This window comes from Tamandua tetradactyla, chromosome X, assembly GCF_023851605.1.
Source record: "Tamandua tetradactyla isolate mTamTet1 chromosome X, mTamTet1.pri, whole genome shotgun sequence".
NCBI classification, from domain to species: Eukaryota; Metazoa; Chordata; class Mammalia; order Pilosa; family Myrmecophagidae; genus Tamandua; species Tamandua tetradactyla.
The window spans coordinates 161,448,331-161,465,578 of NC_135353.1; the positions used below are offsets into that span (position 1 = coordinate 161,448,331).

A 17,248-nucleotide genomic window follows, 5' to 3' on the forward strand; every position below is an offset into this window, starting at 1 on the left:
ACAAATGGGGTGAGGGGTACACTGAGTAATATTGGGAAGTGTTATCTGAGGTGCTATATATGTATTGTTGAACTAAAGCCAAATTCTTGGTGGCAATATGATTAAATGTTTGATATGCTAAGTGTGATAATGAAGAGTACCTGGACAACTTATTTCTTTAAATTACTTTTAAAAGTAGCCTTGAATGAAAAATTTGAATGTATAACAAGCCCAAGGAATAACAAACTCCAAAAAATCTCCTTTCCCGTTTGTTATATAACTCACTGGCAACTTGGAGTATAAAATATAAAATTAATTCAGCCCAGTTTGTATCTGTGGAGGGATATGATCTCTAGACTCTTACCAGAAAGACAGGCCCAGGCCAGGCCTTCTTGGGGGAGCACAGGGGTGGCCATCAGTTTTAGCACTGAGAGTCCCAGGCCCTGGAGCAAAGAGATGGCGAGCTGTTCTGGGGAGGAAGGAATTCAGCTGAAACTTCCAAAATAAAATGGACTGGCATTTGACCAAGAAGATGGGTTATACTAATTTGAAAACTTCAGACAAAAATGTTCAAAAAATAAGGTATCGGGACTAAAAAAAAAAAAAAACATAGTTCCTTCTAGTATAGTGAAAGGTGTGAGACTGAAGAGGGGTGTCACTTGCCTAAATTATTCTTGGTTTGTACAATATAGTTCCAAATAGGAAAATCTCATACTGGATTACCCATAGAATCTTTATTAAAAACTTTGTTTCATCACAGAGAAAGCATAGGTCTAACCATTATGTAATTTCGTGCTGTAATACGTGAATAAGAAGCTGGACAGCAAATGTTATCACCAAAAGTCATCTGGTTCTTCCTGAGAAAGGCCCATGAAACTAAATTAGGGAAAGACAAAATTTAAAAATATTCCCGTCAGGTTTATTTGGGATCTTCATGATGTTCTCACTCCTTCTGGTAGGCATTTCTGCTCTAGCTTACAATTTCGATGAGAGTCAATTTCACAGGTGAAAAAACAATTGACTTTTGTTGTTGTTAGTAATTCTGACTGATTCAATACTTCCTTACAACAACCTCAAATATTTGCAAGCTGCCCCTAGCTAACAAAACCAGCACCCTGACTATGGTTTGCTTACGGAATACAAGATTCTGGAAACCCATACCTTACTTTGTCACTAGGGGGCAGCGTGTCGGATAGCGATCTTTCCCTGGTGACTGTCATTTTTGAGCTCTGCTACAAAGGGGGGGGGAGAAAAATTTTGAAATTAGATATGTATTAATTTTATAAAACACTTTATGCCCCTTAGAACTATATTTGAAATATATATAATGTAAGAGTCTAAAAAAGAGGTGATATTTTAACACTAAATTTATCAAACATCAAAATAAAACTATATGGCATGCATTCTAAACATCCATACTGTTTTATACAAGTCTGAAAGATTACTGTCTCGGGCTGTTCTAAGGCACTCATCATTCACTGACAGATCTTACTTCTTCAATAAGAGACATCCCGACCTTTACAAGCTTTCACAAATGAAAATCTCTTAAATCTGTGACCCAAGTAAAAGTTGTAAGATTTTGTTGAACAAATGTAAAATATTATAAGATGTGAGGCTCCACTTTGGATTTTCTATGACTTGACCATTTTGTCTTCAGTGGAGAACACAGATTCCTGTCAAGGCTTTATTAATACCCACAGGAAGCCCTGGGCGCCCTGCCCTGCCCGCGGACCGTGCTTCCCACGGCACCCTCACCTGCTCCGCCGAGTCCTGAGCACGCCCCTGCTGGATGAGCTGCATGTACTTTTCTAAAGGGTTCTCACCACAAGCAGATTTGTCTTTCATTTCTTGAACACTCATTTCTAATTCTTTTTCTACTTCAATCTTCAGTGATTCTTCAATAATCCTCTATAAAATAGACGGGCACCAAAACAGGAAATTCACAAATACACTCAAAACAAAGTTTAATAAATGCACACTAAAGTAATCCTAAAACCTTTAAGTACAACCTGCATACCAGAGGATTATGTTATTTTTAAAAAATCAAGCATGTTACCATTAAAAAGAAGCAAACATGCCACCTCAATGAAGGGAGGGATTCATTTCCCTGAAGTGTTCTGCATTTTAGACCCAAATTAAGCAGGAGTCCAAGGAACATTCACAAGGAAGACTGATTTGAGGAAGACTAGCAGGCGTGTTTAGTGGCCAGGGTCACCCACCTGTCTAGACCCTTATCAGGACATAAAAGGCTAGAGGGGAACTGGGGAAAGGCAGTGGGAGCCGTGGGAGCAATGTGGGCTGGCAGTCCCCTTCCCTGGCTTCCTCCAGTCCTAGCCCTGGTCCCAGCTAGTGGACCTTGGAAGAGCGTCTCCCGTAATCTCCAGTTACAAAGTGAAGCTCTGTGCCAGAGCACAGTCCAAATGAGAAGGCAGGCCAGAGTGCTCTCCAGCACTGCACTATGCTACACTAAAACACTCAGAAGGGGCTACATAGGGCCTTTCTCACTGCTCTTAAAAGGTGAGTAAAAGGGATGCTACAGAAGGGTTTTTTTTTTAATTAATTGTTAAGGTATATAAATGCTACCACAATATATATATTTTTTTTTAAAAAAAGGAGTTATCTGTTGCTCCAGTAACTTTAGGACACACTACCGACTCACCTCCCTAAGGCTAAGTACTGAAGGTATATGACACGGAGACTAGAACAGAGGATTAAGGTGTACTTATTATTATTACCCTTTCTTGATCCAGTTTTTCTAATTCTCTTCTTTCCCTTTCTAAAGCGTTTTGTAAAGCTGCTTCTTGTTCACACTGCCACCTTTCTTCTTTCTGCCTTTGTTCTTTCAGATGCTGTTCCCATAATTTTTCTTCTTCTCTCTGCTCTCCAGTTGGCATCTGATCTATGTCCACTAGGACAGAAAATAAAGAATAAATAGCCTCCAGCATCAGATTTTTCAAGCAAATGAAGTACCAGTCTGCAGGTGGCCTGGTCAAGACTCAGGAAGATTTTTCTTGATTCTTAGCTGACTTTGCTAAGACTTCAAGCTGCTCTTCCACCCTCAGTGTCTTTTAACACGGATCACCCTCAATGTGAACTACACCATGTCAACCGTCTTCCCTTCACATTGTCTCCCCTCTCCAGCCCCCTGCTCCTCCTTCCTTCCCAAGGCCGAGCCTGTGGTTCCTGCCTGTGCACCTGAGTCCCATTCCTCCCTTCTCAAGGTCCTGGGTTAAGCATGAGTCCCTGCTCCCCTACAAAGCAGCTCTATCAGCTCTTTCCCGTTCCGCCCACAGAGGTGCTCAAATCTCTCCTCCACAGAGCAAAGCAAAACCAAACCAGCACCAGCACCAGCACCCCTGCTCCAGCACTGAGCCACTCCCACTGGCCTTCTCGGGCTGACCTGGGGTTTGAGCTCTCACCTCTGAAGAGACCAAGCCCAAATCCTTCTCTCTAGCCCCGGCTTCTGTCCCAGGTCTCAGGTCAGTATTTCTAATGGGTCCCCCACCAACCCCAACTGGGCCTCCCATGATACCAGCCTCATACCCACGTCATCATTTCTGTCCCTTCAGTCAGGCTCTTTATCCTCTCAGCCACCAGGGTCAACCTCCTCCTGCTGCTGCTGCTGCTGCTCTAAGAAGGGTCTCTGTCACAATGGGCCTGGCCTAAGACACAACCAACTCAGTGGTCTCCCTGGCATCACACACACCATCTTCACCAGCACCAGAGCTTTTTCCTGAATGGCCACGTGGATTTGATGGATTTGCTTATGTAACATCTCCACTGTGATGGAGTCCAAACTCAAAGCAGTCTAGGCTGACAATCTGCCTGCAATTTTTCTTTTCTACATTTACCACAAAGTTGTTTGTTTTTGTTTATATGCTGTGCCATAGGGGTCACATTTTATCTTTTTCCACATACCACTAGATTTTGCATTCAGAATATCCAGACTCTACCACCTAGCTCCCTGGCATCTGCCTAGAGCTCATGTTGTCCTTGCTTGAGGCCTTTGCTCTGTCTCCTTGGCCTGACCTGCTCCCTCCCTGCCTCTCTCTACAAAATCCCATCTGCTCCAGACCGCACTTCAATGCCATCTTCCCTGGGGGCCCCCCTTATTCTTGGAGTGACCAAATCTCCCCAGCACCATGCCCATGCATCCTTTGATCCCTTCTTCATCAAAAGTCACGTATATTCCCAGTGCCTGCCCATGCAAAAAAAAAAAAAAAAAGTCACATATATTTGTTTCTCTAACATTTAGTCCATGCAAGCGAGACCCATGTTTTAATTCTGTGTCTGTGGCTCTTAGCACAGATATCTACGCCTCAAACGTTTCATTAAATCCCAATCTCACACATAATTATTCTGCTCTTTCTCCTCTGGCTCCAAGCTACCCTAAACTTTTTTAACCTGTGCAATGCTAACAGGCAGAAAAGTTAATAGGTTCACCAGAGGACTCTGAACCTGTTCTAAAGTCACCAGGAGAAACTAAGTTATTTGTACTCAGAAGACAAAGCAATACATTTTTTCTCTCTCGATTCTGTAGCTGCTGAGTGGCAAAGAGAACTCACTTTGGACATAAGTGCAAAGAAAAGAAGCATTTCCACTGGGTACCTCAAGGGCACCAAGTTTTGGCCTTTATCATTTCCTTTTCTGGTTAAAGAGATGAAATGATAAAATATGAGAATTCCTCAATTAGCAAAAAATTATCAGGCTGCTTAATAGAAGCCACTGTCATAATCTACATTGTATTTCAGAGGCAGAACAACTACTCACTCAGGGGATTTTCCTGGTTATTTTACATTCTTTTAATTCCCTTACCTCTCCAGGTCTCTACCAAATAGGAGCCGAGCAGATATGCCCTCCCATGGCTCCTGTCTCCACCTCTTCCATCTGAGGTTCCCCGATGGCCTGCTGACCATCTGACATGCACCCCCCCACCCCTAGGCCAGCTACCACTAGAACGTAAGCTCCACGAAGGCAAGGGTTTGATTTGGCTCTCAGCTGGAGGCCCAGCCCCCAGAACAGAGCCCAGTACAGGGAAGGTGCTCGACCAGGTCTTGCTGAACGAGGAAGTGCTTTCCAAACCAAGCTTTCCCTGGAAACCAGCAAAATCTACCCTCTCAGAATTGCTTCCTTCTTTCAGTTATTCTTCATATTCCTGAATATTGCTTAAACCAAGAAACTGCTTAGAAGAAGCTTTACATTTGTTTGGGAAATGATGTTTCCTCAATGACTGGGAATGACTAAAAGGTGTCTTTACCTGAGGAATTTCCTTTTAAGTTTAAGGCATAAATACTTTGGTCCAAGGAGAAAAGCACCTGGCTGTTGCCCAAGTCCTGGAACAAAGCTCAGATTCCTACCTGCCTCCTTCCTCCCTGAGCCCTGCACCACCGGGGAGGGGTGGGCTGATGAAGATGAGGGGAAAGAGAAAGTGGGCCAGAGACAAGAAGTCTCAGGAACAGTTTCCCTCCAGCTCTGAGTTAACTTGGTGTCATGAGCTTTTTCAAAGACTGACATGCAAAGTTTGTTTCTGCCCTGAGTTTTTAAGAAATAAGGGGGCGGGCCACGGTGGCTCGGCAAGCAAGGACACTTGCCTGCCATGCCAGAGTACCCCGGTTCGATTCCTGGTGCCTGCCCATGTAAAAAAAAGGAAAAAAAAGCAGTGGATTCTTTGGGCGGGCCACGGTGGCTCAGCAGGTAAGAGTGCTTGCCCGCCATGCCCGAGGACCTGGGTTCGATTGCCGGTGCCTGCCCATGTTAAAAAAAAAAAAGAAAGAAAGAAATAAGGAAGTAAACAGAACAAAAAAATATTAAAGTGTTAAAATCACACTAAAGATGTATATCAGGAGTTATTTCAATTAGATACTAAGGCTCCTGTGGAATGATTCTTCAGAAGTGCTCTAAGTAAAAATGTAATTGCTATGTCAGACTGGACAATTAAAAACAATTTTTTTTAAGAGCAACTGGCCTTGGAAGACTAAACGAGAAGACTTTCTGTCACAGACTTTTCCTCAGGCCTGACTTTACCTGTTCACACTGAGTTACTTAAGAAAAATAATCAACAAGGATAACACCCCAACCCAAGACTTTCCATAACCTATGTTAGAAAGAGTCCTCCCATGATGCATGAGACAAAAAATGCAAACTTACCCGGGTAGTGGTACGGGACAGGTCTGGGGGGCACAGCAGGGATGGCCTCGTCAGGCATGTCACCAGCAGGATACAGCCCATCTCCTTCAAACTGCCCTGGTATGTCCCCTGCATCTATGGGATATGCAACAATCATCCCATGAGTCCTAGTAAGGACAGCAGAAGAAGGGGGAGCTGGGGGGAGGCTAGTCACAGGGATCCTCAACTTCAGCCAAAGCAGCTGAGGAAGCCCTGTGCTTACAGGATCCTAAGCATTTTCAACAGAGGCACTTGCCAGTGTACTTTCTTCTTAAAGTGGTCTTATCCTTTAAAGAATCAGATTCTGAGCCAAGAGGAAAAAATCAATCCAGTGACAAAGAAGACTTAACTTAGATTGTTGACAAACATTTTAATTCCATTTAAATATAAATGGTTTAACAAAATTCTCCTTCAGCTGGCAAGTTAAAAATAATTCACAAAATTTACTAAGCCTACCCATTTAATTGTTCAACATGTTATACTTCCAGAGCAACTAAAGAGACAAGGACGATTAAATGCAATCCATGATCCTAGACTAGATTAATAATGGAGAGAAAAGGCCCAAATGGACACGTGAAAAAAATTTGGAATTAGACCAAAAGCTTCATGTCAATATTTAAAGTTCTTGTACTGAGTGTGTATAACTTAAGGTTAGTGAATAGCCTTGTTCTTAGGAAAATGTACATGGAAGTATTATGTGTTCAAGGAGCCTGAGGTATACGATGTACTCTCAAATGTTTAGAAACTGGAGAGGTAAGTAGACTGACAGAAGGACAGACAGAATGACACAGCACATGTGGCAAAATGCTAAAACTGGTCGATCTTGGTATAGGGATGGGCAGATGTGTTGGAATTCTCTTTATGGGGTCTGTATTATTTTTTGCAACTCTCCTGCAAGTCTGAAATTATTTCAAAATTAAAAGTTTAAGAGAAAAAAAAAGCTATACTTTCAGACTTGACAACGGTGTTTATGGGCCAAACAATAGGTTATTTACAAATAATCTAAAAACGTCTCAAGCTGGAAAGCACCCGAGATGACCAATTTTACAGCCTCTCGGACACTTAGGCAATGGGCTCCAGGCTGTGGGGATGTGACCAAGTCAGGGCCACAGCCAGGACACCAGTTCCTGGACCCTTATGTCAACATGCTTCCACCTCCACTCTTTCACCAAGACCAGAGTTTTCCATATCTGGGGCAAACTGCAGAATCAGTATAATTTCAAGAAAAATAATATTCTCACATTCTACAGAAAGGAAAAACAAATTTTAAAAAATCACCTTTTAAAGGTAATCCCAAAGTTGGTAAATTAAGTTAAGGATTCATGGATAGGCTTAGTTCTAACTTTGAAATTATTATTCGGAATTTTCTTTCTTTTTTTTTTTTTTTCACATGGGCAGGCACTGGGAATTGAACCTGGGTCTCTGGCATGACAGGCGAGAACTCTGCCATTAGCCACTGTGGCCTGCCCTGAAAATTTTTTTAATTAAAAATAAAAAGGGAATTCAGATACACCCTTGAAAACCTTCATGATGTAAAAAAAAAAAAGAGGTTATCTATCTGCATTTGTGGATTTGTCTCAAAATTAAATGTCCTAAATTTATTATAAATATGCTTCATACAGTAATGGGCACATTTTCCCCAAAAGTTCTCAACTCATAAAAATGCATATCTATATATGAACTTACATTCAAAAGATGATTCAAGTTCCTCATTATCCTCAAAACCTAGCTTGTCCAGATTTGAAAATTCACTTTTTCCTTGAAGTTCAGTTTGCTTTTGGTAAAGACTGGATTGGAAGAATAGAACTCATGAATGTGCAGTTCTAATAACATAACACTCAAGAGCACAGTGTGATGAAAAGCCTTTTGTGACTCAAGAAAAAGCTTTACACAGTTAAATGATCTTTGGTTTATTAAGAAAAACAGCGCACCATGCCTCCAGGGCTCTCCGGCAGCGGGTGCTGTTCACAGCGACCAATGCATTCACTCAGATGGTTCCCTAACCGCATCATACTAGTAGCTAACGAAGAGTAAGATCACCCTCCCAAAGCTAGTCCTATGCAGTTTATTTTTTCAGGAACCACAAAACACTTTTTTAAAAAAACCTAACTCTGCACACCATCATCATGAACCAGTTGAAGATGTAAAATCCAGGGCCTGAAGAGGTTCAAGGCAGCCTAACACAGCAGGTCTTGGCTTCCCTTTATCACGAAAAGTGCAATATATACAAGTAATTTAGGACCATTGCAGACACATGTGGCAGTTCTCAACTCTGAACAGTAGAACCAGCTAGACCTGCAAATGGCCAGGTTTTGAGGCCAGAACTACGGTCAGAACCTCCTGCAGGGGGAAGACCAGGTACAGGGAGCAGCTCCATACCCAAATCAAATCATAGCCTAGGCTGACCCAGTGGCCTAGTTCCCAATAACATCCCCACCGCACTGCTCCAATAGCCCTACCCTAGATTCCACTCTCACTTTAGAATTTACTTCCATGACATAGAAAGTGAAATCTTCTCTCCATATGCCACAATACTTTTTAAAATTACTTTTTAATGATCTGTGAAATTGTTACAATTTTAAAAATAAACTGAACTGATTTGCTTTCATGGATTTTTTTATGCTTGCTTTTATCTTTATAAACCAAGGCTATTCACAGAATTATGAAGATGCTTATTAATATCATATTGCATTTTCTGTATCTAAGCAGACATTTTTTTAAAAGGAATCATTCCTCTCCAAGTAATTCAGATGATTCTCAAAAGAACACACATCATTTTCCAATCTGACTGCAAATGACACATTGCCACATAATCTTTTAATATCACCTGGGAAAACCAAAACCCCAAGTAAAGGCTGACGCCATGGGTAATGTGACTTGGCTGGAGCTGACCAGACTGTGGTATTTACCCTGCCAGCTGCTCCGGGGGGCTGGGGGAGGAAGGGATGGAGAGGCTGTGCTTCGACTCAGCAGATGAAGGCTGGGGTGACTGGTCAAAACAAGGATCAGGAGAGGCAACACATGATCTGTCCAGACCTAAGGGATCAAAGAAACCAGGGGGAGAAGATTACAAACCGCACAGAGAAGGCATGAGGGTGGCTTCCATTAGTGTGAGAAGAAATTACACCTGTGATGCTTGCAAATAGCTGAGTACAATGCATAAATGATATACAAAACCTTTCCTGGGCCCAAGTTAATATGCAGCAGTCACAATAAAGTTTATACAACTAAGCAGCAATAAAAGAAAGGACAGTGCCACTCCCTCACCACCCTGGCAAGTCGAGAGACAGACTAGAATGTGACACTCTTCCTATGCTGACCCCCACACCAAGTTCGGAGTGGAGGGAGAGACGCAGAGCTGAGCAGCAGCAGCAGGGTGGGAGAGTGAGCATGCTGCTCCAAGGGACAGGCCCCGCTAGCCAGGGCCCCGCCGCCTGCTCCCACGCTCTTCACCGGGCTTAGGGGCTCTGCTCCTAGGCAGGTGACAGGGCCAATGGGACCGGAGGCATCCAAGCCCAGAGCGCTGGGTAAACCCTTTTGGCAGCAGCTTACCTTCCAGATACATTTCACCCTCCAGGCTTCTTCTGGCTTTGGGGAGGGGGGTGGAGGAGAGGCGCCTGGGGGAAGAGTCTTTCTGCGGCCCAGAAGCTGCGCCCAGCGGGTCGCCGTCCTCCAGAGGCGCACCCACGTGAGGCTGCTCAGAGACAACCCTATCCTCTGCAAAAATACGTCTTTCTGCAGAACTAGAGGTGATGTTTTTTCGAATTCCCAGCAGGTACAGGGGTGGCGGACTTTTTACTGGTGGTGGGCTCCCAGCGGCGTCTTGAATAACTCTTTGACGGTAATTTCTGAACGCCTTCTCCAGGCGCTCGGCCTCGCGCTCCAGCTCTTTCACCCGGGCCTTAGTACTTGCTACAAACTCAAGGTCAGAATCAGGGGAACTACAGTCTGTCTCTGGATGGGGATAACTCACAGTCCTTGGTGTAACTGCCAGCGCCCTGACCTTTTCCTGTTCAAGAGGATTCTTCAGGCAATCACCACTGACATCACCATCATGAGGCACCATCCTGCCACCCAGCAATCTACTGAAGGAATGGTCAACCAGAGATGGCTTGGGGTGGCGGTACACTTCATTCTCTAGAGCTGAGAATCACAACAGTAGAGTTTGGGAAACGAGGAAAAAAGGGATAGAATAAAATTAAAATATACTCGACAATCGTTTTCTCAAAAATGACAGAGAGCAATGAAAAGGGCAAACTTGCACATTAAACTTTTTCTTAAGCAATGGTAATGGCAGTTACCAAAATTTATTAGGAGCTTATAGGTACCAGCTACAGCTTTATACACCTTCTTTCGCAGTGCATAATTCCTCAATTTGTTATGTACACTTTTGAAATCCACAAAGCTCTGAGAACTGAAAATATATTCATGACTTCTTTGGTGGCAAAGCCTGACCAGACCTCAACTCATCTGATTGAAAACCTTGACCTGAACTGAGGTAAATCCAATTATAATCTTTACTTATCTTGCCCAGCATGAACTGTTGCACATCTGACTGTCAAATAATTAACATGTTTGGCTCTAGGAAGCTGCCCCAGAACACCCGAGGCTGTTACAAACTACATGGTATATAAGCAAGTTCAGATAAGGGAATGAGCCAGGTCCCATTACTGTTCCCATTTTATAAACTGGGGACTGAGGCTCACTGAGGTTGGGTCACACAGCTGAGATTTTCTACTGCAAAGCCAGCACATGTGACCACTCCTCTCCTACAACATCTTCCTTAGTTGCCATGTACAGCCATAGGAAAGATGCTTGCAAGGGGCAATCCGTAATCACCGAACTATTTTTTCATGATATAAGATGGCTATGATCTCAGCTGTGGGCAGTCTGGCAAACAGAACTGTTGAGACAAAAAGAGGCAAAGGACAGAAGAAAAATGAGTAAAGAGATACAAATTAAAATAGCGCAGGTAGAAGGGAACAAAACGGAGGAGGGAAGAATGCAAGTGAAAACTGAGGAAGGTTCAAACAAGGAAGCATGAAAAAATGCTTGACCTGGTAACAGAACCTTTCTTTGTGCTTGAAAGCAGCTAAGAAAGACAGTATTGAAGCTTTAGGGAACGCCTTATGAAGCAGGCAGGGGCAGGCCTCTTTGCAGCCATAGTAGACACCAATAAAGCGCCAGCAGTAACTGCTTCCTGAGTTTCTTATCTGTCCCCAGGCACTGTACTGGGCCCCATCTCATTTAATCTTCCTTCAGCACCGCAGGTGGGCATTATCCCTATTACAAATGAGGACATGGAGACTCAGGGAAGATAAAGTAACTTGGTCAAACAACTAAATTCAAAGCTACGGTCCAAACCAAGCAGTTCCCTAATTCTGACACCAATGCTCTCCCTGCTAGGCCATCCTGCTTCTCCTAACATGCAGAACCACCGAACAGCCAGTCAGACTTTCTATAAGAGTAACAAATAAAAAGGAAAGCACAGGTCCAGGGTGAGTTTGGGGACTCCTGGGATACACGGAGCAACCATCCCACCAGCACGCCATTGCCATTTGGGGAATGAGGTACTCCTGAACCACAGAGCACCTGGAAGGCAAATCACTTGAGCCAGTGACCCAGCTGATATTTCTGAAACAAAGCACTACTTTTCCTTCCAAGAAGACAAATTTCTATGGTTTTTCCCCTAATATGAGAATTACTAAAAATTCAATAAATAACCATTGTTATACTTCGACAAATAGCCTAAACTTAACACAAGAAACATTTATGGATTACAAATGGCTCTAACCTGTCTGGGTTTGCTTCAGTTGCAGCTTTAAATCTGTAATCTGCATGTTTAATCTTTTTATACAAGCTTCATAATCTAATAATTTGGTCTTCAGCTGTGCAGAATGCTCAATCTGAAAACAGAGAAGGAAACAAAATCAATATAAAACAAACCAGTTTACTGAAAAAGGAAAAATTCTCTTATCGTGCTTATTTTATTTTTCTGTCTTCCCCATCCTGAGAAGCTTTACACCGGCGATCAACAGGGTCAGGGTCCCTATGGAAAATAAAAATAGCAGCAAACCAAACACACACAGTTTTCACCACTTTATTCACTTCTTCATTCATATTAAAGAATGGCTACTCCAAAGCATGCAGGTAGAAATCAGAAAGCCAATATTTATAAATCAAATTGCTTATCCACAGGATGAAAAGCGAGACACTTTCACAGTAGGCACAATTGAGCACTTACAAAATTTTATGTTTAGGTGAGTTTGCTTTCCTCTGGATTTTATTAATACTATGAATATGAAGTCAGGGAATTACTGGAGAATTTCCTCAGATGAGAAAATACCTTTAGCATTTGGGGAGAGTAATTATTAATGTTGAGATCAATAAATCTGACTTAGACTGTATGCCTCATGCCAAGTCTCTCTATCTCCAAAATGGACCCCTATAATACCTTAACAAGCAAAGAGCAATACTCACTTCACTTTGCAGTTGTTTCTCCAGCGCTTGCTTGTGGGTTTCAAATTCCTTATGCTCGAGAGCTATAGCATTTTCTGCTTTCTTTAATTCTTGCTGGAAAACCACAAGCTCAGGAGATGGCTGACTTATGCCTAAGAAGGCAAAAAAAAATACTGGTCACTGTAATCTTGCTTGGCAGACAGAGGCACAAGCCAGCAGGAGCCACCTCAACCTCACTCTCCTCCCTCCCCCCAGGCACTTCTTGCTGTCCCCGCTGACCACAGCCAGCCAGGAGTCAGACCAGCCCTGCTACAGTCCTAAGAGGCAGATTTGTAGAGTTTACAAATAATTCTTCTTGTAGTGACACTTTCATGCAATCACAAGCAAAAAGTAATTTCCATCCAAGAATCTTACTTTTATAAAATGTCCCCAATTTAAGCCTACACTACAGGTACAAAGCAGCTACAGAATAATGACAATATGATTATAAAACTATGCAAATCAGACAAAAAACCATACGGTTTAGGAGACGAGAGTTTTCACTCCTACTCTCTTCCAATTGTTGTTTAAGTAATTTATTTTGCGCCTGAAGCTCCAGTTTCTCTTCTTTTAGTAGTGAATAATCATGCATCTCTTTAACTCTTTCATTCAGCAAGTGGTTTTGTTTTGTTATTGCCAAAGACTGGGATTTGACAGACTCTAACTCAAGCTGAAATCAATAAAGGAAAAACCATATTTGAATAATGACTTAACAGTACTGCTGAAATAAAAGCTGGCAGAATGCTTTAAATCATACATCACAATTTAATTACAGTCACTTGACAGACATATAGTTGACTGAACAAAAAGAACCTAACAAAAACAATGGAATTCATTCTTTGACCTAGATTTGGGGTAGGAGAACATTCATCTAATGTGAATTATACAGAACCCTTTCCTAGGAAGCAAGTGATTCTGATTATCACCCCATTTTCCAGATACAACTAAGGACCCAATAATAATCACAGATGATAGCAATATATTTATAAATAGGAACAGATTGGGTAAAAATAATCACTACCATACTTATGAGGTGCTTTCCTTTTCTTAGCATAACATAACTCAGATTTGGATATGGAATCCTGCAAAGTTCTTGAATAAGTCATCAGCATTGCAAAATATAGATTTTATATACAGATTATATTGTAAGTACCTGAAGTTCCAGATTTATGCTTCAGATAGCACACTAATGTAGAGGAATAAAGAAACAGTAGCATGTAAAATGTGCATCTTTTTGTTTTAATCTATAAATTATCAATGTAATGACAGGAATTCTTACCTGCTGCTGATGGGAAGGAAGAAAAGACTGAGGCAGAAACTAACATTTATTGACCTCTTGCCATGGGCCAGGCACATAAATTCCCTCCAACAATCTTATGACATGGGCATTAGCCCAAATTTTGTGGACAAGGAATCTGAGATCACAAAACTTGCCCAAAGGCACACAAGCAGCAAAGCACAGAAGCAGGTTTAAAGCAGGTGCATGTTCTTTCTAGCTCCCCTATGTGACTTAGCTTAAAATTAAGAACTATTTTATTAACCTCAGCCATCATCTTCTTAGTCGTTTGATAAACACTCCAAACATATCAAGAGGATAACAAGATATATTATGTATGACTAAAATTAAAATTTCATATATTGCCTCACATGTATTTTGAAAAAACTGTAGGCTTAACAATTACCTCAAGTTTTTTCACACGATTTACATATTGACTGAGTTCTTCCTTTTTTGAATTAACAACTGAAAACTCTTCTTGCAAATGCATAGCTTGTTCTAAAAGAGAAAGTCAAGGAATCAAACATCATGTTTTCCTAGTGAATGCAAAAGCCACTTATTAATCTGTGTCAGTATGGCAAGCCTAATGTCAATACTTCATAATCTAAACTAGCAGGTGTGGGGATCAAAAATTCAGTGGACAAATAGGAAATAAAGCCTGTTACCTAACAAGTAATGGGAGGTTATAACTGTCAGATATATATGGTGAAACAGCTCCCACCACAAATGCCAACCAGAGAGAATTCCACCATCTGTTCTGTTAAGAGCACAGGGCCTTAATGCCAACAGATCTTAACTTTCTTAAAGACAAAGATGCATTTGTTACTATTTTGCAATTTTTACTTCATCTAATACAAGTCTATATAGCTACATCATCAAAATGTAATTTGCTGAATACACAATGGTAGTAGTTCTTAAGAAGTATTCATCTCTGCAAGATAGTTGTAAAGGGACAGCAATGAATCGGGTGTCTAATCAATATCAAATATCCAGCCCTAGTTTACTCCCAAGAATCCATGTGAAATTTTCGCCACAAGTTCAACTTCTTGTCACAGGCAAAGTCCTAAAGTATACTGCAATGTAAAATATCTGAAGGCTGAAAAATTATTAAACTTTTTTAGTCTTGGACAAGTGTTTTAGGAGGTTATATGAAAAGCAAAACTATTAAGCATGAAAATATATAAGTAAAAGAAATAAGAAAAGACAGAGAAGTTAAAATTTTTCCTAAGTAAAAAAAACAGCCTCTCACATTTAAGAGCAGTACTTATCAGACAGCAATAAGTTGTTGCCACCTTATTGACAATTAGTCTTACTAATCAAAACTTACTGAAGTAAATACTGACAACAAATCACTGACCTACGTGAATATACAAAGTATTAAACCTGAAGGTTTGCAAAAAGGAAGTGAAAGACCCTGATTATTTTTTAATTTTGTAAAATAACAGTAGTAGCAGGGAAGAGTAATTCACATATTCTTTGGAAGATAAAACAGATTCAATTTAGTAGCTATTAACCTAAATTAAAACTGAAAATTACCACTTTCCCATGCCCCCACCACCAAGAATCACCTTTATTCTTTCTTTCATCTTCCATCAGTCTATTAGATCTAGTGATGTATTCTTCCTTTAGTTCAAGCTGATACCTGAGAATCAGAATGACTAAAAATGAATCCTTGTCATTTTCCTGGAAAGTGCTAAGAATACATGAGCTCATCTACACACACAGGTGCCCAAGGACACTTAACTTGAGAAGGCATAAACTTTAAGGTTACTCAGTAATAAAGCCAGGGATATGAATCCTGAACTGGGTCCCCAAAATGCAATTACACAAAATGAAGGGTTATGTTTTGTGAGGTTACTGAAAGCAATTCTCTGTTGGTCTCAACTAACATGAAAAACAAAGAAGTAAAGGAAGGTAAATTTCAACTGTACACAATGGATTCTACAGTGATCTGAGAATATCCCAAATGAAAAGAAGTCATGGCATCACTTCCGACCCACGTGTCCCTCTGCCGCCCACCTCTTCACTGGGAGAAGGACATTTTCCCTCAGGGGCTGCGCACAGTACAGAGCGCCAACCACCAACAGTGTCCTGTCCAGATAGAGAAGACCAAAAGGGCATGTCTTCAGGGAGCCTGACTGCATCTTCCACAGCTGTTAACAGCTGAATGTCCGGTTTGGAGATGGGAGGAAGAAAAACAACCCATAGCGAATATATTCCAAGTCCCAACACCTTCCACAGTCACATGAGTTACCCAAAGCCAGACATCTCCATCCCATGGAAGATTTCAAATAATGGCAGATAGTGCATTACCTACATAACTATGTAAATTTAACACGTGCACTTTTATTCATTTGCTTCTGAAATTTTAACTAAGATATTTCAATGTTTGCCACTACATTGTAAGAATTGACATCAAATACGTGGGTAAAATCCATCATTTCACAATTGAAAGATGGGAAAGCTACTGTATTTCTTTTTTTTTCTTTTTAACAGAATGCTTTTAATGACATATTGCCTTGAAAAACTTTTGCGAGTACTCAGTAATGGGATATCAGTGAAAAATAATGAGTAGAGCAGTAAGAAAAGACTGCTGATCAAGAACTACCGGGGGCAGCTGACGGAAATCACCTCCTTTCTCTGCATTCATTTACTTAGTGTTAACTGAGCTTTTATGAGTACCACATACTCTATTGTGCACTGGAGGGAAAAGTTCCTGCTTGGGCTTAATGTCTTTGTATTGAGATATGATTCACTGGAACAGAAAATGCAGACTCGAGAAGAAGCCCCAGGACAGTTGCCTAAGTTTCCCTTAACTATAGCATTTTTTGCTCCACATAGTTCGTTTTCATCAGCTTCTTTTGATTCTAGTATTGTAGAATCTTGAAGGACTACATAGCACATGCTCACTGACAGATACTCTAACCACTAAAGTAGATTAATTTATAAATTATTAGATATTCCTCTCTTAGTGGTGATATGAGTGGGGCAGAGGAAGAGAAAACAACATGATTTTGCTTCCAATTTTACAGCTTCTCAGCAGTGTAAGTTAAGTCACAAGGTTCTCAGAAAAAACACAAATCACAAGTCCTCAATAAACATTAGAGAAATTTTAGAGCAAGCAGAGGATGCTATTCTCTATATCAAATCTTGTTAGAACTATCCTAACTCACATACCCACGGGAAAGGCTTGACTGTCAATGAAAAAAATATATTTGTTTAAACATTAAATCTGCCATAAAACATTAGTCTTATCTACTTCATCAGCCTTTGTCATGGTACCATCATCTGAATTCAAATAGACTACTTCTCTAAAATCTCAAAATACTT

At 41.1% G+C, this 17,248-nt stretch overlaps 1 protein-coding gene across 9 annotated transcripts in view; it reads right to left on the reverse strand.

The window, feature by feature from the left end:
* Nucleotides 1–698: 698 nt before the first annotated feature.
* The window catches only part of OFD1 (OFD1 centriole and centriolar satellite protein), a 55,822-nt gene continuing 39,272 nt past the window's right edge, over nucleotides 699–17,248 (reverse strand). For 6 of the 9 annotated variants that reach the window (XM_077146308.1, XM_077146307.1, XM_077146306.1 and 3 more), the window contains 13 exons: nucleotides 15,487–15,560; nucleotides 14,325–14,416; nucleotides 13,123–13,312; nucleotides 12,625–12,755; nucleotides 11,939–12,050; nucleotides 9,697–10,287; nucleotides 9,054–9,180; nucleotides 7,831–7,931; nucleotides 6,127–6,240; nucleotides 2,715–2,887; nucleotides 1,735–1,887; nucleotides 1,141–1,211; nucleotides 699–855 (listed from right to left, as the gene is read on the reverse strand). In XM_077146308.1, coding sequence (XP_077002423.1) covers nucleotides 813–855; nucleotides 1,141–1,211; nucleotides 1,735–1,887; nucleotides 2,715–2,887; nucleotides 6,127–6,240; nucleotides 7,831–7,931; nucleotides 9,054–9,180; nucleotides 9,697–10,287; nucleotides 11,939–12,050; nucleotides 12,625–12,755; nucleotides 13,123–13,312; nucleotides 14,325–14,416; nucleotides 15,487–15,560 — 1,972 coding nt within the window. In that variant the 3' untranslated portion in view covers nucleotides 699–812. The remainder of the gene's footprint in view (nucleotides 856–1,140; nucleotides 1,212–1,734; nucleotides 1,888–2,714; nucleotides 2,888–6,126; nucleotides 6,241–7,830; nucleotides 7,932–9,053; nucleotides 9,181–9,696; nucleotides 10,288–11,938; nucleotides 12,051–12,624; nucleotides 12,756–13,122; nucleotides 13,313–14,324; nucleotides 14,417–15,486; nucleotides 15,561–17,248) is intronic. The other 3 variants (XM_077146310.1, XM_077146304.1, XM_077146309.1) reach the window with 3 other exon arrangements.